Genomic DNA, 27,150 nt, shown 5'->3' with positions numbered 1-27,150 from the left:
TTAGGTTGGATTTACCCCCTGCAATTTGGGCTTCTTATTCAAGTAGGTTGCCCAGTAGACCAAGTTAAAGGTTCCAAAGAGCAGAGGGAAGGCTATTCTGGCAATCCTGTCAATCTTGCTCACACTGTTAAAGGTCTTCTTAGCCTCGGGAGGTTTGGGTTTTGGCTCCTCCTTGGGCTCATCTGGAGGTGGAGGAGCACTTTTCGCGATCGTAGCCAATCCAGGGTTCCTGGCAGGATTGGGGGCGAAGGGTGTAGGAGTGGCAGTTGGGTAAGCTGTGGTGTTGTTTTTCTTCAGAAGAGACTCTTTCTTCTTCTTTTGCTGATGTAGTTGTAGGAAAGGAATTGGAGAACAATAAAAAAAAAACACAAGAGTTCAGTTTAAACAGTAAAAAAAAAAAAAAAAAAAAAAAAAAAAGTCGGCTAATGTTTTTGAGCAAGTCACTTATTTAAAGCTACTAAAAAAGGAAAAAAATCAATCTGAGAATTACTATCTGACTGTACATGGCTGGTAATCACACAGCAGTGCTGCTAACTCGCAGCATGCAGACAAGTGGAGCAGAAAGCACAAGACGAACACTAAACTATTAATGTTTATGTCATGTTTCTCAAATAGCATTTTCTATTAGATGAGCTGAAGACAACAGCTAAATGTTTCCCCGCCTCAAGCTGCCTGCTTGAAGTGGTTAAGTGCAGCCCTGGTGTAAGAAGGAAAACTATATAAAAAAAAATAAATAAATAAATAAATAAAAAAACATACTCTTCTTTTATTTCTAAGAATTAGTTTCATCCTGTTAACAGTTAACGTACTCTTGACCTTATCACATATTTATGTTTGGTCATTTCTCTACATTCTCTGATTTTATTACAGTGTAAATTAATATTATCAATAAATAAGTAAAGGAATTAAAAGGATTATCAAATACCTTCTCTGGCACAACACTTTTCCCATCCCAAGCGTAACCCCTCTTGGTGAAGTAGTTGACTGTTGCGAACTCAATGAGGGCTGAGAAGACGAAGGCATAACAGACAGCGATGAACCAGTCCATAGCTGTGGCGTAGGCCACTTTGGGGAGAGAGTTCCTGGCACTGATACTGAGAGTGGTCATGGTCAGGACAGTGGTCACCCCTGCAGGAAGACATACAAACAACTTGATCACTTTGCTCATTTATATGTAAACTGAGGGACAAAAGGGACAAAAAGGAAATCCAACTTATAATCTTTTTCAAGACACATCTTGGCAGTTTTGGCTTCAGAGTTACTGCTAAAATAAATTACAACAAGAAAACACATTTCCTTCCCAAAGTTTTGCCTTAACACCCCTTTGTAAACGCAATTACAAAAAAAAAAAAAAAAAAAAAAAAGACTTAAGGGCATTTTTAATCCAACATGCCTTGGTTGGTATTTTGGATTAAAAGTTGACACACAGTGCTCCAGAAAATCATATTGCTCCACTATAACATCATCTCCTGAAAGCTGTGGTGGGATGCTTTGTATAACTGGGTCAAAGCCATGTTTAATAGGGTAATGCTCATCATGGAGCAGCATACAGCAGATGTTTACACACCAAGTAACATCAGTCCAGGCAGCAGAGAATTCACCAGCTCTGATTGGACTATCATGAAGAACAGCTGCTTTGTAGAGGAAGAGGGACTATAAAATATGCAAAGAGGGCACCTCCCACTCACATGCTGTATGGGGAAACATGTTTATATGTTTATATATACAAATAAACATCGGAGCCACAGAAATGTGAGACTATCAGTTTCATTTGAAACCTTTAAAAACAACTTGTTTTTCAGTCTAAATAAGTTTTCAGTGCTGGGACATGAATTTAGAAATCTGTTTGCATCAGTAAAAAAGAATAAATTGTATTCATCTAGGCAGATTAGACAGAAATAACAGATGACCTAAAAATACAGCATCGTCGTTGACATCTGTTGACCACATTGCAGCGTTCATGATATTGTGTTCACCTCCTCCGAGATTCTAAATCAGCTGGTGTCGGCTTATTACAGATGTCCCAAATTGTTTCCCTCAGAATTATGAATTCTCTTTTTACTTCCTCCTCGGTTCTGGTAAAGTGCTAAGTGATGAATCACAGGATCCTCATCCTCCCACTCTCTTTTCACATGCTTTGCCATTGCCGACTGGGTGCTGAGGCATGGACCAGAAAGGATGGTTATTATGTTCTCATTACTCACAGCCAAATAAATGATTGGAATTGGCCATAACCAAGCAAGATAGCTTTGATGGATTTACTGGATGTGCGTAGTGTGAACATGGGGTACATGGTCGTACATTTCTGATGCTCATTAGGGCTCTAAAGGGAATAGCAAATACTGTAAGTAGGTCAAAGGTATTTCTTCTTGATTAATTTACAGCTGAAATAGATTTTTTTTTTTTTTCCGTTACACACAATGCAGCTATCCATACAAGTGGTTTTGCAGTAGGATGTCATGCTAATTTTACCTAGCTACAATTAAATACAACCAATAGGATGCACCTTTAAATAGCGATCGATAGATCGATCGATAGTACTTCACATAATCCACACATTACCATGATCTGCATTGCACCAACTGTTAAGTAGGCCATTGTGTGGTTGCCTGCTTTAATGTTTTGGGATTGCATGACAACACTAGAAATAAAAATATGTTTTTTTGTTCTTTGAATTTTGCCTCAGAGATCTGTTCATATGTTGCCAATTTGTGTTTAAGAAATGTCAACAAAGCAAAATTAGGTGAGGAATGATGGTGGCCAAATTTAGAAAATTTACTCTGGTATCCCCACATACAGACAGCTTTTTAGGACCTCTTCTATGCTACATTTCACTCAGATATAAAGCATTAAATATTACAATTTTACTTTGTTGTTGCTACATTTAACATACACATTACAGAAATCTCATTGTGTCAATGCATACTAGGTGTCACAGAAAAAGTAAAGAGGGAGTGGGACATTGCATTGTTGTGATGGTTTAGCATATTTTAAGTCAGAGGCAGCTGTCTTAATGTGTAACTTTAACACTGACATGCCATTGCTTATTATCTGGGTGAAAAATTTATTACTGGAGCCAGAAGTCTTTTTCCCAGCAGAAATGTGTGCTTACAGCCATAGCAAGAAATTTTGACATCTATTTCGTCTCTTCTGAGAAATACGAAGGTCAAGATGAAAATGAATGTTTGTGTAGCAGCAGTGGAACTATTTTAAAATAAGGTCAAGTGTTTGCGTCATGAAGTTCTTATATGATGCACTAAGGGTGGCGGTAGATTAATTCAATTCAGTTCAATTCAGCTTTATTTGTATTACGTTGTATACAACGTCATCTCCGGGCACTTTACACTTCAATTCAAGCCAACTCATAATACACAGCCTATCTGAGGAAAACCAGCAGATTGCACTGCTTTGTCATTAACAATCATATTTTCAGTTTCTTTCAATTTGGAGGCTACGGTGAAAGTCTGTCTGGCATAAAAACATTTAAACATGTTTCACAATAAGACATCTTAACCCTGGGTATGGACATCATGACTTAAGATCATTCTGACATTGTAAGACCCCAAATGTGACACTTCAAATAGCCCTTTCACCACATTAAAACTGCACTTTAAAATGTGGTTGGTGTGTTTTAATTTCACGTCGATGTTTCTGAAACAGCTGCACGGGAAGAATTAAGGGTGAGTCCAGTCTACGGTGCACCACTCATTTTCTTCCCCAGTGTCTTTTAAGCAGGATAAAGCCAGCACCACTGGGTATTACACAAGTCCTTAGAAAATCCCTCTGATGCCTGGTATCTCATATAGTTTATACTGTGTTTGACAAACGGTTGTCATGGAAACAAGCCTACCATTGCTTGCAATGTGTTAGTACCATGAGAAAAAAATGGAACTATTTGATATTAAAATTCAAAATGATGAATAGATTTTTTTCTGGTTTGTTTAATGGCTTGTAAACAACAATACAGTTGAGGGTTTTGTGTGTATTCAGTTCTTTACAACCACCTGTGTAAAAGGGGTAATTGTGCTGACTAAGCTGAGTTGTGTTTTCAACCTTGAGTGAAAACGATCCTCCTTTGTGTCTGCTCGGTGATAGTCCTACTTAGGAATCATTAAGAACACTAGCAAGTTGATTCATTAGAACATGACTCCGGAGCTGGCTTTAAATGACTCCATTTGATATGTTGTAACTAATAGAATTGAAGCTTTGAAGGCTGTTAATGAACAAAACCACTGATCTGAAAAGTTCTAACTGGATTAATAGTGGTGCAACTCCATTATTGAGAGTTTCTTCCACTCAATTTAGCTCTGTATGGACAAGTTGTGACACATGATATCTGTGATACATATCTATGCCTTTGGTTATAGCATCACTTTCAAATTCTCACACACACATGCAGGCTAATGGAAAAGAGATGTCAAAAAATAGAGAAAGATGTTGGGAGGGGAAAAAAGCCAATTTGGAGAAGTGAATTACAGATTATATGTGATGAATCACAAGGAATGGCAGACCATTTTCAGGTTGGAGGGTTGACACAGCTGCCTCAGGCAAGGACAATATTTAATATGGCTACACACATAGACACAAAGTTTAAAACTGAGGTTTGGGAAATGTATGACAAATAAAGTCCACTTGGTTAATAAGTTCCTGGCAGAACAAAGTCAAGATTATAGAAATTGAATTTAATGTCTGTCAGAGTCATCACTCTAACAGACCATTAGTGTCCAGCTGTCTGGGAGCTGTCTGCGCCATACTTGGCTAAAAGTAAATTTAAAAGATTATAGTTTATTTTGTTTCCATTTAAGATCAAACGGCACAAAGTCATCACTTTCTTGCAATTAAGTTCTGTCTAAGTTGTAACTAATGTCTGTTAATGACAACCAGTTGAAAGTTGACAAATATTTCTTTTTTTTTTTTTTTTTTTTAAGATAATCTGACCAATCCCAAACTAGCAAATGCAATGATCAGTCATTGCATCAGTCACACAACCGACAGGATGATTGAGCCTTTAGGAAAATGTCTCCTTTCCACATTCCTTGGTTTCAAGCACAAATTTGCCTCATGCAATGTTGTGACTGAGAAGGCAGCCAATCAAACATGACAATGACAATGTGGGTCAAAAGTACGTTGTAAAATGTGACGCTTGTTCACTCAAAGAATACTCAACCATCTGCTGAATGTGCAGCTGAAAATCTGTTCTCTAGACAGAATACTGTAATGATCTTGCAGTTAACACGGTCCAATGAATGGCTTTAGAAACTTCTTATGGCATGTGCACACATGGCTACAAATGAACAAAACGGATCAGACAAGATTTGTCAAGAAGTAATGCAAATAATTTAACCATAATTTAATCATGTTTTTCTATGAATAATGTAATGACGTTCACTTCACAGATGTCAGTGGAAAGACATGAAGGTGCAAGGATTCAACTGCAGGTTAAGCTTAACATAACAGAAATACAAGAAATTAACTCAACTGAGACATGGTGGGGTGGTGTAATGTATTTAAATAAATGCTTCTCAACTCCAAAAACATAGAAGTTTCATCATCCAGAATTTAATATGATGGGATGATAATGGTTTTGTGCTGGATGGTCATGTCATGTGACAGAAACTGTGACAAGATTGGTGTAAGTCCTAAACTCAAACTTTTATTTGAAATTACTTTACCTAATCATGTACATTTAGCCTACCTCTGCCATTAGTGGGTGGGGGTGATGCAGAACAGAAAGTACAGCCAGAAATCACACAGGAAAGGTTTATGAAGGATGTGATCTGAACTGGCAAGCATTCACTTGAAGGTTGGGACTTATTTTGATGAAAAATATTAAAACATTTATATTCACTTTTATTTGTTTCTTCTTTTTTTGTATACAATACAGTACTGAAAAGACGACTAATCCTAACTTTGCTGCTGTTGCCGATACTCATTCCAGACAATAGCGATAACGATACAGATATTGATACTGACTGTACCACTACCGATGCCGTTACCAGTACCAATATCAATATATTGAAAAACTAGATTGGTGCAGGCACATAAACTCAAATACTTGACACTACCATGTGATACAGTGTATATATGGTTATAGTCACTGCACATTATTGGTTCAGGTTGTGTGGGACTCTAGATATTTAATATAAACCCTTGAGTTTGAGGTTAGCCAAAGGGTGTGAAAATTAAACAAAAATTTTGGATTTCAGTGTTTCCATCAATGAGATTTAAGTGGATGGTAGATTTTTTTTTTTTTTTTTTTTTTTTTTTTTTTTAAATTTACTCTTCATGTTTTCCATCCCGAACCATGATCGTAATGTGTTATCACAAACTGTGTAGAATAACTGACATCTAGCCATAAAGATCTGCATAGCAAGCTGTGAATGGAAGATGGCTGTCTGTGGCCAAAATCCTTCCAGACATGGACATGTTTTCATGTCATATTGTGTACATTTGTACTGTGCCTAGTTTGTGCCTTTAAAGCATTACATTTAAAAGTGTTCTCACTTAGACAAAGTTGTTGGTCCACTGAGACACATCCTAATAAAAATGGTGGCACAAATAGAGCAGCCGTCATGTTCGTGGACCCACAGCAAGTTAATATAAATGACTCACTGTAAGGCAGGGGTTAGTAAGTTAAGTCCTACAGAGTCACAGTCCTGCTGGTTTTACATTTCAAATATGTCTATCGGGTGTGTTAGACGTCTCTAAAACAGAGGGACTCATTTGAATCAATTTTGTTGAAACGGGAAAACATCTAAAACGTACTGCGTTGCAACTCTGTAGGACTGAACATGCCTACTCCTGTTCTGAGAGAATTAAAAACACAACATTCATTTTAATAATTTAATTAGATACTAATTGAAACATTTTCGATTATGTTTTTTTTTTTTTTTTTTAATACTGTGCAAGTGTTTTGAATGAGCCATTTCTAACAAAGCTGTTACCCTTGTATTCTGTTAAAAACAGAATCCCAGAACACATCAGAGCATGACAATAATTAGTAAGATCTTACATTAATGTATTAAAGAGTTGTAGCCTCCAAGGCTTTTCCAGGAGGAATAAAACAACTTTTATTTCCCTTTTCTTTTTCTCCTTGGCAGGATTAAATTATGGGCTCTTGATCTCCTCTTGTAGTCAGAGGGGTGTCATCCTAGAGGACTGGAGAAAATGACCTTTTTGACCCGAAAGAGGAGGACGGCTTCGGGTGTATTAGTTTTCTTTTCTTTTCCCCCCCAGATAAACACACAATTCACATTTACCTCCAGATTTCTCTTTCAGGACCTCCTGCAGACCCCAAACCAGATGGTCTGAACAAAACCTCTAACACAATTTACAGTCCCTTAGGTCAATAGATACGGAATGTCACATCGAACTAAGCAACTGGCTCTTGTCAAAATGACACCTTTACACCTCCAGATAAGACTCAACGGCGCCAGGAGAGAGACCCGGCAACTCTGCTTTGATCCTCACCGAATATACATTCTGGGTGACAGATCCACCCCTCTTCCCACAGGAAGAAACTCCAGATGCACTTCTTTGTGTCTTCTTTAAATTTCCTTTCACTAACTGGTTTAATGTAGCCTACATGATTTTTGTTGATAGGTTTGACTGAAGTTTCCCTTTTTATTCATTCTCATATGTGATTTAAATCCTTGAACTGATCACACATCAGAATCAATCATGAACACTTTACTACATAATGTTGGTTATATCTTTCCAAGTTTGGAACCCCTGTTAAGCAAATAATAGGAATGGATAAGAATGTAACTCTCTTTCAGGATTCATCGGCTGAGGAAGACAAGTCATGCCAATGGATTAATCCACACTTGATAAGAAATATGTGAAATATGCAACAATTGGGTTTCATGTGTAAAAGTATTACTATTGGTAAATGTTCCCTTTTCAAGCAAACAAAACATCTGCATGAGTCCCCAGAATGTTGATTGCCATGCTTAAAGCTAGGAAACAAAGTTAGTAATTTGATTATCATGATCATGTTAATGAAATGGGAGAAAGGAACCAGGGCCCGCAGTGAAATAAGACCTGAATCACTCCTACCCTCTTGGTTAACAATCAAAGCTGACCTGATTGGGTAAGACTGACCAGCCTTCTGACTATTAGTGGTTTGTGATTGGTCAGGACCTAGGAGGAAGGGTCCAGTTAAATGGACCCGCGCTCTGGACTTCGGGGGTTTTTGTCCTCCCTTGTTCTTCTCTCTCGGCCCTTGACTCTCGATCGCCGTGATTCTTGTACTTTGACTTAAGTTCGTTGCCCTCTCACAACTTTCCGCTGTGCGCAGCTGTTTCTTTGTTCTCATAAGTTTACTCCATCTCGCTTCTTTTGTGCGCGTAAGATCTTAACGAGATAAGTTCGAACAGAAAAGTAATATTTGTGTTGAAGGCGAAACAAGCCTTGTTTAAGTTTCCCCAACGAACATTTTTTATTTTTCCTTTTTGAGATCAGTAATTCACCAGAACCGCAGTTCCACTAATTTTTGCGTCTGTACAAGTACTGCCTACCCTCAGACAGTACGTGTGGAACACAACCTTTGGAATAATTTGAGTACGAGAAACACCGCCTTGGCTCTGGGATTCTGCTGGACAGAGATCCCAACCCGTTCATCAGAGCAGCTCCAGACCTACTTCTCCCGACGCCAGAAGGTCCATTTCCCGGAGACTTGCAGTCCAGGACAGAACCACCCGGTCCGCCGGCTCCATCAACTGACCCAGCGGGAAAAAGTAGGATCTTCATAGCGCTTTGATATCACTTGTGGTGTTCAACAGTACATCAAATTTAACCAAAGTATAAATTTGAATTCTCATCCAAACACAATATCACTAAGTATAATTTTAACAAAGATTTAAGTGAAATAACGATACCGATTTAATTGCTTCAATTCCAACCAGTTCCTTTCTGCCCCATTTCATTCAATTCATTTTTACCTCTCATTATTACTGTCATAAATGAAAATCCCTGTAAACAAATTCACTTGACCATCTCACCAATAACCTCTCCATCATTGCTCATTTTCACTGCTGTATGTTTACCATCATTTTAATAAATATGTATAATCAATTCATCCGTTCTTGTCATAATTTCTGAATGTACAATTTCTGGTTCATTCGTTCTGAGAATTTACTACTTTAAGTGAGACTGTGTTTATTGAATTAAGTATATTTCAGGTTTTCTCATCCTCCTGAATCTTAAGTTAAGTAAAAGTGATGAGTGGTGCTCCGAGGTAATTAAAATTTAATAAGTAGTAATTGATAGAGGCATAGTTTTACTACAGAGTGCACTGGTGTTTAATGTTGTAAACCGGTATAATGAGTTTGATCATTGAGTCGGGAGTTGTCAAGCAACTTCTTTACATTCCTGCAACCAGTCCCATGAGTGACGCTGTCTTGGTTGGGTGTTTATCAACACTCCCACTTTGCAGCAGGTACTCATATATTCAGGCCTTATCAATAACTGACGCCTGGCGGATGCCTGACTCAAAGACACGTTACACTCAGCATCACTAAATCATCTTTGCTTTAAATGAAGAAATAAAGTGTCATGTTGATTGGCAGGTGATTAAAAATGACGACGCCAGCACCGCAGCTGAGAGATTTAAATCAAGCACACACACTCACACACAGACATGCTACAGTAAATAACAGCAGCGCCTACGATGTCAACCAGCGATGGTGATTATAAGCATACCCACTGGCGTACAGCCAGCATGATCACATGTGGCAGACAAACACGCACAGTGACATGTGCCCACATTTGTACACAAATATGGGAGCTTGCATTTGTGTACAAGCATTCACACATACGCTCACTCGCAAGCATGCACATGGTGCTATTCCTTAAAGAGTAGATACATTAAACAGCGTCATGGGGGAGACAATAAATACCCAGCCGCTCGCTTCCAAAGAGGAACGATGGACGCGAGCTAATCTGAGCGCCGCTGTCCCTGACAGCTCAGAGACAGAGAAGGAGGAAGGAGGGAGGAGGGAGGAGGAGGAGGAAAACAGCACCATCAGTGGCTGCTTCCTCTCAGTTTTTATTTGGACTGCAAATAAATAAATTGCTAACAGTTTTCCACTACACCGAACTGAACTAGCTATAAACTAATCAGCCTTTTAATCGGCACAGTGATAAATAAGATAACTCTACCCACTGCTGTGTCTTTAAATTGCCTATTCATCTACAGGGCAGGAAAAAAAATAGATTTGCTGCTGATAGTTTGTTTTATAGTCATATAATGTAATTCAAACTGGCTTTTCAGTGCTGCGTTTGTTCACATTAAAGTTGTTCCTGTGTCAGCTTTGGACACCTGATCACTACCATGGAGCTATAGATGCCAACAGATGTTTGTTTAATCCTACTTCTGGCGCTGTGTTTGATACATCTTGATGCTTTTCAGATATAAAAACATGGGAAAAAAAAAAAAATCAAGCTACGAATAGAGGAATTGTTATATTTGTATCTTCACAGTTGAGTCATTTCTTCCACAGTGGGCACACCTTTTAAAACAAATGTATACACTTGGTGATGAAAGGCATTTGTGATGCCTGCGTGCAGTGTAATAATAAACAACTGACCTTCTAAATATGACATTATTGTAATGATAGTGTTGGCATCTGCACATTTTTCCATTTACATGTTACGTAGCATGGTTCAACAAATGACTTGTGTTTACTTTACACCAGTGAGATGTTTGCACCCTTTCAGGCCTTCCATAAGTCAGGTATGTTCCTAACTCCTGATGGGCTTTCTACCCACATCCACCCTGCTGTGCTCAAACTCATTTTACATCTGCTCCTCTCTTACCTTTTTATTATGTTGCTTTTGTCTTTCAGTAGCATGAATAAAAATATAAAAGTAGGAATACAACTGAATATTAAGTCACTTCTGCCAGATGTTATTATAATGTTGTGATGTAAAGTATATATTCAAAATGTATATTTTCATTGCATTACTCTGCGTATGTTGTGTGCTGTGTATTAAAAACGTTACCATAATCTTTCCCTCAACCTAACCAAGCCGTTTTAGCACCTTAACCCAACCAGGTAATTATGTTCCCTGTGTCAAACTCAAATCAGTTGATCAAACTAAAGTAACTGATCAAAAAAAAGAATAAAACCTGAAAGGAAGAAAACACCTTCTTTAAATTAGATTCTTTTTCTACATGAAATTTGGAGGTTTTGGAAGATTTCTAATGATGCTCACTTCATCCAAAACTGCTGGTTGGTTTGTCATCGTGTTGAATCAAACAAGATTTTTAACATATGTCAAAAACCACAGGGACTTTGATCAATTTGCAATCTTTAGGCATATATATTCAGCAATATAAAAACACAAGACTTACAAAAACAAAGGCAATGAAAGAAATTTCTCTTAATACATGCACAAGCAGCGGGACTCTGGAAGTCTTTATCCTTGAACATGCGGCACACAATTCCTAGGTTCACTCTTCCCGGTGGTTTATTATTCATGTTGCTTTTTATATTTTGTTTAGAAAGACAAAATATGGCCTGCAGTAAAAGTCAAGACACTATTTCTGTATAGCACCACAAGATGGATGAAAACAGTTTGGTGTATTGTTGTTTGGCTTAGATCATAGTCAAAGGATAGAGATGACTATCTGAAATCTTTATTGTCTGCTGTGTCTTCTAAATGATTTAATTTATAGTGATATTGGCATTTCAACCTCTTTGAAAGCAGGCTCATTCATCTGCTGTCTCAGAACATACAGTTTAATCACACCAATGACCAATGCAGTACATTCATTTGAATGCTGCCCTGTGTCTTAATGAAAAATGTGTACACATGTATATGCAGCTGTGATCGCGTGTGTGCGTGTGTTTGTGTGTTCACATGCATGTGTGCACACTGTACGTATGTAATCTCATGAAGCAGAACCAGCATGAGGGACACGCGCATGCCCTAGATATTTGAATCTAATCTAGGCCATCCTCATTTCCCCTCGACACGTGACAAGCACTGCAGGTAGCAAGCTGTGGCACACACAAAAAAAAAACAAAAAAAAAACCCTCACAGCTCTCACAAACAGACACCAAAACATTGCAAGGAGAGTAGGAAAACCTGCTGGAGACTGCGGAACTGCAAAATCTGGTGCCCCTGCAATAGATTCTGGTGAATCTTTTAATGCTGCAAGCCAAAGGAGACAGTGACATCCATGGGAGGAGGAAGTAGAGGGAAACGTGAGTGTAGGAGAGGGATGAAAAAAAATAGGAAGAAGAAAGCATGTAGGGTGAGGTAATTCAAGGACATTCTGCTTGCTGCTGTGCCATGCTGCTACAGAGCATGCTGCAGACTAGCATGAGCTTCCCTTTTGGGTGGTATTATGTAAGACCTCAGTGTGACAGACAGACAGACACAGACTAGACACACAAACAGACATGTGAAACACAAATGCCCATAAAACACTGGCCAATCTGCACATGCACACAACAACACACACTGCAAACCACTTAGATGACACACAGGCAGGCTCGTGCGCACACACTCGTGGTTTAACATTCGGAGCACGTAATTCTAAATTCACACTCAGCTGTGCTTAAAATTCGACTGCAGCTATAGCCACAACTGATTAAACTTTATGTTCACCTCATTGGTGGAAGACAGAACAGAGCAGAGCAGAGCAGGATGGGAAATATTGTGCAGGAAGCTTGGGCTCTGTAAGCAATTGGCCAATTAATCTTTTTAATGTTCTTCAACGTTTTCTCTTTGCCATTATTGGAAACAAACCTATTAGCTTTTGAGCGTTATATTGACACATCTGTTTTTCATCACCGCGAGGTTTCAGAGCAATCAGCGAACTCCAAGAAGTCTCTATACCGACACAACGATCAATAAAGAGTTAAAGCATGTAAAACCTTGTTCTTGCTATATCTTAATCAGTGCACGGATTTAGATACCAAATGTACATGTAAAGGCCATTTAGAACAGGGGTGCCAAAGTTTGGTCCTTGAGATCTACCATCTTCTATACTCTTATATATAACCCTTGTTTAACACACCTGAATGAAGGATCTGAATTCCCTCTACTGCCTTAGAAGTATTCACAACCAGGCTCATTGTTTCATATAGTTTGTAGCTGTTTAGTTATGATAGCGCCAAGCCAGTCTTGTCTCAAACACTCTTAGTCAGAAAAGGAAGAAAACACATTTTTATAAAAAGCTTTCCTGTGCCTGTGCTTCATCGCTTAAACATACCATGTGAAGGGAGAAGGTGAGGTGAAATGTGTGCTGTTGATAAGCATGCATTGCTTATACGGTTTCAAATGAACAAATTTTGGTTGATTGATTGTGAACAGTGTGTATGTGCATGTGTTAAATGCACGCAAAGACATTAATGTAACTTCATTAGAAGCCATAGAAAAATACATCATGTATATGGACATGTGCCACGCTGATATAACGAATTACTATGACACGCAGCAACACCTTGTAGTCCTGCTGATCAAAAGTGGGAAATAACGGGTTACAAATTATTTCAAAATCTCAGTAACACAATTTTGAAAGCAAACTGGTGCTTAATGAGTTATGACAAACTGTGTAACTGATCATTTACTATCATTAGTCATCTTAAATAATTAAAAAAAAAAAAAAAAGTGTCATTGCAATTCAGTTTGAATTAATATGCAACGTTAGTTTGTGCCATAATGGTGGCATTAAGCTGTGTGAAGCATTTGTTCTATTTACAGGGTCTTTCCCTTTTTATTGTATCTGCAAGCAATCCAGCTGGTTTACTGTCACCCTCTGAGCTGCTATAGTTCTGAGCCTTATGTGTCCTCATCTTCCACACTGATTTTCCAACAACAGATTTGAAACCTTCTGCTGATGAGCTCATTTCTGTAGCCACAGATGTTTAGAGGAGAAGAGAGCAGACAACTCACCAAAGACAGTCCTGGCAGGGACAGATTCTCTGTTGAGCCAGAAAGACACTTGGGAGAGGATGACTGTCATGATGCAGGGGAGATATGTCTGGATCACAAAGTAACCAATTTTCCTCTTCAGATGGAAGTGGGTTGTCATCACAACATACTCTCCTGTTGGCAGCAAGATAAAAGAAAGGAAAACTTACAATGTAGGAGCAAACTCCCTTTAATGAGGGATGCTACATTCAGTTACAGTGGTAAATCTCCACTTTAATGTGGGGAGTCATTTTAGTCCAAGTTGAAGGAGTTACAGTGGCTAAAAGGTAAATGGACGATTAGTTTAAAAAGAGTTTTAGGGAACTTTTCTATTAACTAAATATGAGGAGAGCATGTGGACTCCATTAGAGATCCCCAAGTTATTTGTCAACAATAAAGACTCTGTGATTGTTAAAATGAAGATTAAAATTTGAAAAATGAAAACAAACTAATGAAAAAAGAAAACGGCAAGGTTGCATTTTGCCAATTAAATAGATAAAATGGATTAAATAGTAGAAAAAATACAAACAAATCCAATGAACTTGGGCCACAAAATTAGTGTACACATCATGGCAATTAGTAGAATATGTGAAATGTCACATGCCAAAACAGCCAACTTTAATTATGTGTATTACATAAGACTTGTGTTTATAAACAATATATAACTATTTCATGGGTCATCTTCTACTTCATAAATACATAAGAGCTTGGATGGAAGAAAAGTTTTATGGTGAAATTACACTATGAACAATGGAAAAAAAAAAAAAAAAAAAAGAAAAAACACTTTCCTCTGAAATAAATATTGACTTTTTGTATTTTCTGTGCGTAATTTTAAATATTTTTAATTAAAAAAAAAGACATTTTTAAGTTTAGATGACAATAAAAACAAGAATGATGGTTAAGGTTTGAGTTAAAATATACATTAAATTTAAAGATGAATACATTTATCATCATCACATTGCATTACCTGAACAATTCACCTCATTAAACAGCATGCTATTAAATATCTTATCATGGCACTTTTTCTTCACCTTTAACGGCACACGACTTAACTTTGGACAACTGAAGAAATAACTTATTTTTCTTAAAAACTCAAACTGAATCAAAATAAGCTGACATAATGTGAAAGTGTGTAGCAGCAAACAAAAGGTTTGTCTGTAAATCTGCCCAACATGGTGGAACTCCTGCTATGGCATAATCATTCACTTTATGGATGTTAAATAAAGCTGCCACAGAAAGTTGACTGATTTCACTGCTGATGAAAGTCACAAAATGAAAGATTTTTTTTTTTTTTTTTTTTTGGTCCTAAACTTAAACAAAAATCACCTACAAAATGTTTCAGGATAAAAAGATGAAATACCCTTTATCAGACACATGTGGCATCTGATATCAATGATCAAATGAGCGATTTATACTCAAACTGTCACCTGCAGTAAAGGTCCAGCTGTGACAGCAGAATGAATGAAGCTAAAGTCTATGGGACTAGGCATATATAGACATGCTGTCTTTAGCAGTACTGTCTGCAAACAGGTCACCCATTTTAAGCTGTAACTTATTTTTGCCAGTATCAATTGACCAAAATGAAATGGGAGTAAAAAATAAACATGTGTAGAGCCAGTAGGGAAATATAGAATCCAGGACATGGCCTGTCATTTAAAGAGCAAGAAACGGATGTCACTAAAAATGTTCATGTGCTGTCAAAAAGATATCGTCCATAATTCTTTATAACATTATATATATATATATATATATATATATATATACACACACACACACACACACACACGTATATATACATACATACATACACACACATATACATACATATATATACACACACATACATATATACACACATATACATATATACATACACACACACACACACACACACATATACATACACACACATACACATACACACACATACATATATACATATACACACACACACACACACACACACACACACACAAATGTTTACTCATAACAGAGTATGTCATAACCTACCTGTGCTGGACTGCACCACACCAGAATCCACGCTCTGCCCCATTAGATCATACTGGTTTAACCTGGAGCCATCCTCTGCCACGACCACAGACTGAGCAGCCCCTCTGGTCCACACATACACCACCTCTGCTCTGGTGTAGGCATCTGCCAGGACACAGTTTAAGAACATGTCAATCATTTCGCCGCTGGGTGTCATTCTTTACAGGAGCAAACAAAACCAAACCAACAACAAGCATTTTAATTTAGTCTTTCTTCATCAAATGTTTTCTCATCTCATATCCTTGTCAAGTCTGCTCTTATCCTAGTGCTCATCTTGACTCACTATTCAAACACATTATACCTACTGCAGTGTCTGCGTGCCTCATCTCAGCTGATTATCTAATATGTTTTCCTTTTATCATCTAATCAGATCGTCTCTTTATCTAATTAGATTTTCTCAAAACTATTTATTCCATAATATGTTGTGCCAAATCATGCTACGCCATATCATGTCATTCCTCATCTTAGAAGAAAATAAGCAAAACAACATCCCAACAGGACAACATGACCTTAAAGCAGCCAAGTCAGTTTTTCCTTCCCTCTGGCTATCCAACCTGTCAAAGCTGCAGTGTGGCTCGACCACTGCAGAGGAAAGGATGGCTCAACTGCACACTGCAGCATAAGGAAGAGAGCTCATCACTAAAATATTTAGCAAGTGAGTTCAGTTTAAAGGAGTTTAAGGCTTGGCCCTCACTCACGCTGTGCAGCTGTCTGAGGAATATTACAGAGCCAGTGTGATGTTCTCTGTTGGCTTAATTCCACTGCATTATTATAGCTTTTTTTTTTTTTTTTTTGCTCGTCACCCAACCTCCCCAAAACCAGCCTCTGCCCATACCCCCCCCTCCACCGCCATTTCCTCTTCTTGTCTCCATCATTCTAAGTCTTGTTATGTGTTCTTAAGTATGATGCTGGGTAGCTGCAGCTGTCAGCAGTGAGCAGCTGGTGTGATGCTCTGGCAATATTACGGAAAGTAGTGTGTGCTGCATGCCTGCCAGCAACTTGGAAGGTCTGTCAGGGTTCAGTGCGGAGGCTGTTACTATGCTGTTGGTCCTTACTCTCCCAGTTAGATGAAGCATTCTTGCAACATACGAGGCAAACCTTCATACGTGAGAACACGATTGTATGATGCTTATTTATTTTGACCATAGAGCCTACTTACAGCTGCCAAACTTCAGTGGACAAGCATGGGCATCCATAGGGAAGTCTTCTAGATGCATGGGACATTCGGCTCTTACTGTAAGCCTGGAAGATTCATGGAGGTATAAAAACGAGTATTAGCAAGTGAAGCGGCGGAGGAAGCAAGAAAACAGGACGGATGTCAACAAAACCAATAAAAGAAATCATGCAGACAACGTTGGAGTAAGGCTGGAAGTATTACGGAGGAATGCAAGTTAGACACCAAGGAGTTGTGGTATAATATGCTTCCCCTCAGTCGTTCAGCACTGAAATACTGTTAAAGCTTCACCATCTTTCCCCAAACAGAAACGTTCCAGTTCCCCGAGCTGTGAGCTGCTATTTCCTTACAGCTTGGTGGAAAAACAGCATGTCAGGCCACCCGTGACACACTAATCTCCCATCTATCCCCTCATCTCACTCATCTGTGACACCAATATGGGCTCTGCCTCTCCCCCCTCCCCCTCTTGGTAAACATGTTGAAACAAATGTTTTACAATCCCTGCCTTTGACATCTCACATTAACATCGGTCTGGGATGTGCATCAAGGTCTGTTCTGTCATGAGAAGTTTATTTAGCCTCCCTCTACTGAAGGCTACTGAGATGCCACGAGTGCTTCTAAATTCAGCTGCTCGCAAATGTCAGGTAGCATCTCCAAAGTGATAAATTATGTTTAACAACTATGATAGTGTTCCTGGTGAGCACTTCCGTGGCTTATATGACAGTTTGTGATAAAAGTGTATGTGGTGCAGCGATCTCAAAAGGACATTTGAAAAATAGAAGTGAAATGAAAATAAAAATGCAATAGCATGGTGAATCCTAGTTGTCTAAAGGTAACGCATAACTTACAAGAGTTCTGGTTGCATTCAAGATTTACCCAAATAGAAGAAGGGTGTATGAACTAGTATCTTTCCTCATGTATACAAGTAGTTTAAATGGTAAACAGTAAATTTTCTATCCAATTTCAACCAACAACACTTTCCAATGCCCAAACTCAGGCCCTGAATAGCTGGTCTCTTCTCTGTGTAACTATTACCTGATAGATGCTATTCCTCAGAACAAAACTTTCATTATCAATGTAATTTGGTTTCCATCAAGAAGTAAAGTAAAAATTGAATCAATTGTAAATAATAACTAAAAAGTATGAATCTGATGCAGTTTCACAAACTGGTTTGGCTGTGTAATGTGTTAAAGTTGGCATAAAAAAAACATGGAGGGGAATAAAAGCTGTCTTTTATAACTGTCACTTATTTCCAAAAATGTTTTATATGCGTGAGCTGGAGAGCTAAGGGTGCTTCATTTCCCCTGAAAACTAGATGAGCTCAACTGTACACACCTGGCATACAGACGGGTGTTCAAACCGAATCCACTCAGAAAGTACTTAACTCTATCTTTCTGAAGGCTGATTATGATTCTTGCTACAAAAAATGAACATAATGTTGTGAGAATTGTGTGTTTACTTATTTAATACATACATTTTTCCCAACAAACACCAGTGATCAGTTCTGCTTCTTCCATTGCTGTGGACGGTAGTATTTGTTTGTTGGGTGCTGTTGGCCGCCTAAACAGCAACAACTTAATAAGCTGCTTGTTGTGGTTGTTAAAAAGAGCCTTCTGCCTTTATATGAAATGTTAACTATTTTCAAAATGTTGCAGCATAATATTTTTGCAGTAAACATTTTTTTTGCCATGCTAACTTGAAAATAAGGCACCTCCGAAATTCAAAACCTGCACGTCAGTGCAAAAAATAACATCAGTTATTTCAACCTAATTACTACTAACAATAGCACTGACTGACATATTTACTCCACTGTCACACATGTAAGTGTTGCAGTGAGTCAACACTTACATGTCCCTATGATCCATCCCGAAAGAAAAACACTTACATACTTGCACAACAAGTCTATGTTGATCATCATTCTAAAATAGTAAACAAGAGGACAATTCGGTTTGAGTAATACTTGCTTGAACAACAGATTGGGCTGGGTGCCATCGTCAGAAGAGGTCAGGACAAGCTTTGGCTGCTTTTTGTCATTGGAGTTTAATCAAAGGTAGAAAACGATAGAAAAGTTGTCCAATTCTTTGCGTCAGTGTCACTTTATATAAACAACTGGGTTTCTACGATTCGTTTGGTTTGCGAAGACGATGCCAGTCACCCCCCTTTTCAACTTGTTTAAACCAGATTCACTCTTCACGAGTTGGGTGCTGTCATTGGTTTTTGTTCAAGCTTTAATTGTTTAAGTCTATGACTGTCCTGACGTCTTTTTCCTCAACATGCACTGTGGATGACGTCAGCCTACCTCATGGTATACAGCAATGTGCCTTCCTCTGTAATTCGCAGCAGCTTGTTTGGCATCGTCATGTTGTGAGCCACTGACTTCTTGCCATTGTGAAAGAACGTATCCGGAGTCCAGATCTTACTAGCCATCAGGTTGTTGAGACGTAGTACGGCCATGGGGCCTTTGAACTTTAATCTTTCATCCTTCCAGCTCTGTCTGAAGAAGACGTCTATGGTGTACTCCTACAAGTGGAAAAGTACAGAAGTCAACAAAAGGCCAGGTTTTCCTGTCCTAAAGCATGTCCTATCTTTACCTACCGCTGGCTTGCAAAAGATGTTGCATAATCTAACCTTATTTTTCCCTTTTGCCCTTTTTCATATTCTCATTCTTTTCTGTTCATTTTTCTTTTTTCTTTTTTTTCCTTCTTCGTGTCACTTTGACTTTCTTGTGGTAGCCTTGGCCCAGTTTCCCTGCTGGTAACTGTCTCCTCAAGTTAACGGCTTTGGAAAACAAAGTGGGGATCCAGTGGATGGAGGTGCACAGTTCTCTGTCTCCTAACTTCTCAAGGATTATTCTTTATTTTTAGACAGTAATGTTTGTAGCTGCTTTTCCATTTACTTCCATAGTTATAATATGACCAGGTCACTGCAAATATACAAACAATGTATCACTTGCCATCCACTCATTCGACATCGCATTGTTAGGTAAGTGCAAAAAAATGTCTACTGCTAGCATTTATCTTTGGGGAAACTTCCTTGCTCAGTAATCTAAATTACACTGGACACAAAAAGGAAGCGCTGGACATGAAATTAGGAGGGCATTTCATTTTCAAGCCAGCTAATGACTATAGCTGAGAGGAGATTTTAATGGTTCCACATGACTGCCTGCCAGAGCAAAGAGACCCTGTAAAAATTACAGAACAGCCTTTTTTCCTTTTTTTTTTTTTCCCTCTCTTTTTGTTCTCTTTGCCCCCTTTCCAACTTGGTTCTCACAAGATAATTAGTGTGAGCTGAAAGAGAGCTTCAGTGTAATAGAGGAGCATAGAGAAAGGCTACAGACGGAGAAAACGTTCTGTAGCTCTTCCTTCTGGCCTTCACAGAGCAGCAAAATAGTCCTGGCCTGCATGTCAGCCACTGCAATTATCTGAGATTATGTCAAATAGAGTAGACACACTTCATGTGCATATAAAAGGAGTGAATCATTTGAATGAGATTAATTGGTTCCTGGTGCATGGGGCAAAGATCAGATTCTCAGGTTTGAACAGTCTGCAGTTTTTGTTGAAAGTGGAGCGTCGAAGAGAAATAAGGAAATCATAAGAGCAGTTTTCAATATTATGGTGGTTTTTCCTATTGAATTGTTGCTCTATTTGTTGCCGCCTAATGGAAACAATTTTGCCATTTCCATGATTATTTATGATCTCAAGTGACAGCAGGATATATGGCTATTTTTGAAGGAGTTGAAACTCATTTTAGAGGAGAAAAAGGGAAATCAGTCTTTTTTAAATTCATCTGGTAATATTTAGATAAATGCACTCATCATCTGATGGCTTTATTCAGTCATTTACTTGCTTTTTACATTTGCCTTTCAACTCTGATATCTCCTTTTATATGTAAAGACAGATATCAACAGTGTTATCATTTGGATTTTAATGGTAATTCTTGCTCTGAATGAAAATGTAAGAAGAAAAAACAAATCACAGGCAGCTACATTTACAAGATGTGGCATTAAATGCAAGTAAAGCGAAATGCAATAAATACAATGACCACATTTTACAAGTGACAGTTTTATTAAAACGTCACAAATGAATGGGATTAATCTTCAATTCAATAAATATTTGAAAGCTCAGAGATAAATGTGTCCGGAGAGGTTGGAAGGCAGGTGTGAGGGTTGAGATGGGGGCAGAGGGAAACGAGTGACATTTACAGAGGCGAAAAAAGTCTTACCATGTCGTGGTCCGAAACTGGTCCGATGCTAGTCACAAAAATGTCAGTCTTGACTTCAGTTACACGCTCTGTTGAAGCAGGAAATTGCCAGAGTGAGTGACTATCAGTGGCATTCATTAGCTCCTAACTACTTGTTAATACAAGACCACCTGGCTATAACCCCTGATCCATTCAATCTATTCAGCAAAATTTTTTACACTTACTCAAACACACATATAGACAGAAATTTGAAAAAAAACACCATTAAAGATCCCCATTTTAGATCTTGATAACTAATCCTGATATTATTGGTCTCAGTGTCAGTTCAATTACGAGAAAACAATTTGCGTAAAACATACAGAAAGCAACGCACCATGGGGTCAGGATTTGTTTGGAGATGCAGCCAAAGAGGACCAGGAAGTGTGTGTGTCTTTACATAGCATGTCTGTTTCTTCCCTGCAACTGTCAAACTGAAATGTGACAGCATGATTTATGAATGATACCCTTCATAATCCATAATTTCTTCCCCTTGGCTGCTGAACTTCTAGCAGGCTGGCTTTTATTTGCCTGTCTGTTTGATGCCTGCCGCATCGTACCTCGCCATCTTCAACGCCCTTCACACTCCAGTCTTTACATTGTGTTTCCTTCCTTTTACTCCCCATTACTATTTCTCTCTTTTTTGTTCATTTTCTGTTCCCAGGATTTGTCTCTCAGACTCCCTGCCATTTTGCTTTTCTCGCTAACAATGGCGACTTGACAATGGTGTTAATAGAAGCCCACAAAAAAAAAAAAAAGTGACAGCCGCTGTGTGATAGTACAAGTCCTGGTTTTATGACAACTTCACAAACGCAGTAGGTAAATAATGACAACTCTTCACTTCTTTATTTAAAAGTTCAAACAAAAGTCTGACAGTGAAAATGAGCCCACTTCTACAATACTCAGTCATATGGATACTTTCCCCGTGTGGGATTTCTGCTGTGGTTGGGAAACTCTTTCTAGGACAACATTTGCATCCTTGGAGAAAAAAAAAATGCAAACAGCCATCAGTAGAGACGAACTGTATTCAATGACTTGGGTTTACTGACCTCCCAGTCCTGGCCTGAGACGATTGTCATAGCCATCCAGAAGGCTGTCTAAGATCTTGGTGAACACTGTAGTGTTATCTTTCTGTTCATCTGTCATGCCGTTCTGCCCAGAGCTGGCAACGCAAAGGAGATTTAAAGTCAAAGATAAAATCCAAAACTACAGCCAAAAACTCTCTACAGAATTGCAACCACTTCTGGATAGGATCACACTGCAAAATAAAGACAAAAGGACATGTTTGCACTTCTGTGGATATAGCAATAATGCTCTATTAGAGAGTGAAGGGAAGCACACCATGCATCACAAATAACATTGTTAAAAAAAACACTGATGAAAAACACTGTTCAGCTCTGACTAATTTCACTGCTAATTTACATTTCAGAGTGTGTGACCGTGAGATTTTCCAATCGGTATGATGAACAAATAAGTAATTTACTTTCCTGTGGAGGAGACATGTTTGTTAGTTTACGTTATGTTATTCATCGGGATGTAAAACTGCTCAAAGCATACGCGTGCACAAATCCGCATGTAGGCACAATAGCGAGAGGAGAGAGGGAGACCGAGTAAAAATAGAGAAATCATAATACATTATTTATACTTTAATATGGTATTTTAGATGACAAAGGCCTAGCTGAATGTGCTCTTTGAACAACATGAAACAAAATGCTCAGAGCAACGCCGAAAACAGTCACAATCAGTAATTGTAAGAGCAGGGTTTGCATCTCCACGCATTAATATTTCAACACACTCCTAATCAGGGAAGCATCCGTTAATTACATGCAGTAGTGCATCATAAAGGCAGGATACGGGAAAACAGACATCTTGTGTGTACGTGAGTACCTGAACTGATGCATGCATGCATGCACTGCGCTTGCAGATGCTTGTGCAAAAAGCTGGTACAGATGATGATTTTGCACTGTGTGGTTCTATCATCGTCTTTCTCATTGTCATGCCGGTAGCATTGGGTTTGATTGCATGCAAAATAAACAGCGAGTGTTTGAAAATAAGCTCTGCTGGCTGAACGGCTCCAAGGAGAGGAAGAGGTCATCGAGATTAGTTCGCAGGGACCTGCGACGGGAGAGATGGAAGAAGCAGGAGGGAGCGCGGCATCTGGAGAAACATGTGAGCTTGGGCTCTGAAGGGAAGACAAGCAAGGGGGGAGATAAAAACGAAGATAGCAGGGAGGGAGGAAATGTGGGGGGGAAGTAAGCTTGCGAAAGGTGTGAATGCTGTTTCAACTGTCACCATTTCGAGGGAAGCAGCTCGCATTTAAAGTCAGCAGGACTGAGGCGAATCCTACGGATCTTAACGTGAGCTGTTACAATGAGGGTTGCACCACTTCTATCATGCGGATATTTGCATCACAGAGTTAATGCACATCTATTTCTCTGCCTCTAATGTCCTTTGATTCATAAACATCCCCCGATCTTCCACAAGAAAATAAAGAGCAGTGATAAATAAATAAATAAAAACCTGATGAGTAATTTTGGTCCACGCCAGCCCCGAAGGTAACCGCTTTGAAACGTTCGATCATAAAACAATAAACAATCCTTTCTTGTTAAGCCTACGATGCCAATTATGTACAAAAACAAACAACATAAACTGCATCCACGGGATGTCGGCTGAGACGGAAATAAAACATTATCCCCCTGTTGCCCATCCTTTGGAATATTCCCACTTTCAACATCTTTGTGGGCATTTTGGATTTGCCAAGACAGAGCAAAGCACCAAATTATTTTTAGATTTGCCCAAAGGGTTACAATCCCCTTTCTTATAGTTCACATGAATACAGAATATAAACCAGGATCTCCGGCTGTTTCTAGTTCACCGGTATTGAACCGATCTTATTAGGGAGGGAGGGAAGAAAATTCCTCCTTACAAGCTGTTAGTCAGTAGAAATAGCAGTGAAAATCACACATATTTGTTGTTTTAAAGGGATCTGTATGCAATGCTGTACCATATACACACCATAGGAGTGATACGATGACAACGTCCGATTGATCCAGAAAGATTTTTAGTAAATATGGGTGATACATGGTTTAAAAGATCATTATTGGTTGTCTAGGATATAAAAACAAAAGAAAATGGAGAGACGCAGGTGGAGTGAATGAACACACATGTTTAACAGCCGGGGGCTACTTCCTTCTAAAACACTGTACACCATCTCCATCTACAGGTCATCTGAACAGCAACAGTGCCGTTCACACACACACACACGCTGCCAATGTCTCTCTCTCTCTCTCTCTGTCCATTTCACTGTATATGTCACTTTCTCTCTCCGACTCTCCTGTCAGCCGGATATCTAATTATAAGGCAATTTCTTTCGTTGGCAACATACTGTAGCGGAGTGCTCGGTCCTCTTGATTACCGTGTCCTGCTGAAATTCCCAAAGGTGTGTGCATGAGTGTGTGTGTGTGTGTGTGTGATTCTGCATTTGACTTCAAAAGGGGGACTGGATTATACAGTAAATCTTTGGGTGATAATTGCTTTGCAGTTTGCAGTGACAGTACTGGGGGGGGGGGGGGGGGGGGGGGGGGGGGGGGGGGGGGCTGTCACTTCAGTGCTTCACATTTTCTCTAATGTACAGCTCATCAAACCCAGTAAATAAGACCCTCCATTTGCAGCCAGTAAATCTCAAATCCAAGCTGCAGCTGTGATTAATGAGTTAGATCGAATCAATTCACAATGATGACATACAGCAGCGCCTCATATATCTGAAAGGAGACATATCTTTCTCTCCGGCTTGGAGGGTTTAAGCTGAAACATATGTGACAAAACAGTCTGATTTTTCTTTTTCTGTATTTTTTTTTAAATTTTTTTTTTTTTTGGTGTAGCTGCTGAAAAAAGCCAAGCCGGACCATCTCAACATATCACTCTTTCAGTCAACTGCCTGTGACTGATCTATTGAATTATGCAACTGCGAGGAAAATCCTGATCCCTTCAATCTTTGGAGGACTCTCCACAAGAACCACAAAGGGACGAGAGCTCAGATGATCTCTCGCGACTGGAACAGCTGATGAATTCCTTCTTTCAGAACTGCTTTATTTGCCTTCATAAATGTTTAAGTGGTTTGCATCTACATTCATCCCAAAGAGTGTTTTGAAAGCGCACGAAGGGCTGCTTGGCATTCGAATCATGTGGGAATTAATGCAGTTGCCGTCACATGACAGTGAATCTTATTGCTGTCAACTCTAATCCAATTCTCTCATTTCTCTCCTTGTTTGTTTGCTTCTCAGTAGCTGACATTCAACACTTCAGTGTTGACACTGAGCAGGAATGCCTGTACATTGACCCTGCTATCCCTGCAGTTGCTGTCTAAAAACACATGGACGCTAATCTATTGCAAGCATTTTCAGCGCAGCAAAGAGCATCTCCTGCACACAGACCAACAGCAGCCCTACACTGGAGTGGAGAGAGGTTATTTTGGCTCCTCATCTCCTCTCCCTGTGTTGCACTTCTTATTACCTTTGCAATTGCAAGTATGCAGGTGTCCTGTGGGGATGTCCCAGTTACATCCACAGTGAATGTGCTCTGCAGGATTCTAACCCAGCAAGCCAAGCACGAGGCAGGAAGATAGAATGTCAGTCTGGATGGTGATTGACTGCTTTCCACCTTGGCTGGCTTTCAGATTCACAGACATTTCCATAAGCCAGCTGACCATTTGGGCTGGCTGGAAATCTGCATTAAAGGATACTTCTACTTTTCAACAAACCTGCATTTCACCCATTTGCAAATCTATACTTCTCATGTTGCTACGCATTGTTAGGATTTCCCAGAGATATACCTTGAACAAATTAGTCAATATTTAGACCTTTTAGATTCCATGGAAGACTTCACAATCAGAACACATGAACAATGTGCAGATGCATTTGTGCTTCCCAGACTCCCGTGTCTTTAGAATCGACCAGTTTGCAGGCACACATGCATTGCAGTGATAAATTGGAGTTTGTTCTTACCTTTTCCCACCTAGTACACTGTTAGTGACAAGCAAGCAAGCCAGAAGACACAGACAGGCCGCCCTGCTCCGTCCACACATAGTTGCAATATGAGGACCTTTCACTGCTGAAGACAGAGAAAACAAACATCATTTTAATATAGTTTTCCAACAATTCATCACATCAAAGTGTCATAAAAATAAGGTTTGCCTTAAAGAAACAGCAAACGTGGCTAATGTGGGTGATTGCATGTGCTTTATGGGAGGCTTTTGATCCTGGATCTAAACGTCTCCCAGTTTCAGTGACAGCAAACGACTCAAACCAAACTGCCACACGTGCCACTTTGACACACACACACACACACACCACATTGCATCATTCCACTGTCTGTCATCATTTTAAATCAGTTATTCCACTGACAGAGGCATATTTTGCCCCCATTGACTCGAAGAGAGACCCTATCTGAAACAGCGGCTCGACGCTACGACGATGACAGAGAGGATGTGGGTAAATAGATCCGCAGAACAGACGCTCCAAGCAGAACGCATACGGCGTGGCTGCAGCTGTAGCGCATCACAATTAGGGAGAAATAACAAGGAAACACACCATCGAGCACAGAGCAGCCCGTGCGCGCGTAGCACCTGTGAACAGCTTCTTCTTCTAATTCCCTGCAATGTGAGGCGGCGGTACCGCAAGATCAAACTAAACCCACCCCCTCTCCCGAAAATAAGAACATTTGCTTCCTCCTCAAACATTCGGCTATGATGTCAGCCAGGTCACCAA

General features: G+C 39.2%; 1 protein-coding gene across 1 annotated transcript; it reads right to left on the bottom strand.

Annotated features, from left to right (window-relative positions):
• On the bottom strand, positions 1-26,468 carry gabra1 (gamma-aminobutyric acid type A receptor subunit alpha1; the record flags this gene model as incomplete). The annotated part of the gene is made up of 9 exons (XM_079248094.1): positions 1-321; positions 926-1,128; positions 13,909-14,061; positions 15,937-16,080; positions 17,135-17,217; positions 19,449-19,669; positions 21,371-21,438; positions 22,435-22,547; positions 26,389-26,468. The coding sequence occupies 9 exons, from the start codon at positions 26,466-26,468 to the stop codon at positions 1-3; spliced, it is 1,386 nt and encodes a 461-aa protein (XP_079104220.1).
• Between the last annotated feature and the right edge of the window lie 682 nt (positions 26,469-27,150).

The sequence above is a fragment of the Telmatherina bonti genome (assembly GCF_933228915.1).
Source record: "Telmatherina bonti genome assembly, chromosome: 10".
NCBI classification, from domain to species: domain Eukaryota; kingdom Metazoa; phylum Chordata; class Actinopteri; order Atheriniformes; family Telmatherinidae; genus Telmatherina; species Telmatherina bonti.
Note: the sequence above shows the minus strand (reverse complement) of the source record. Positions and strands in the feature narration are given on the sequence as shown.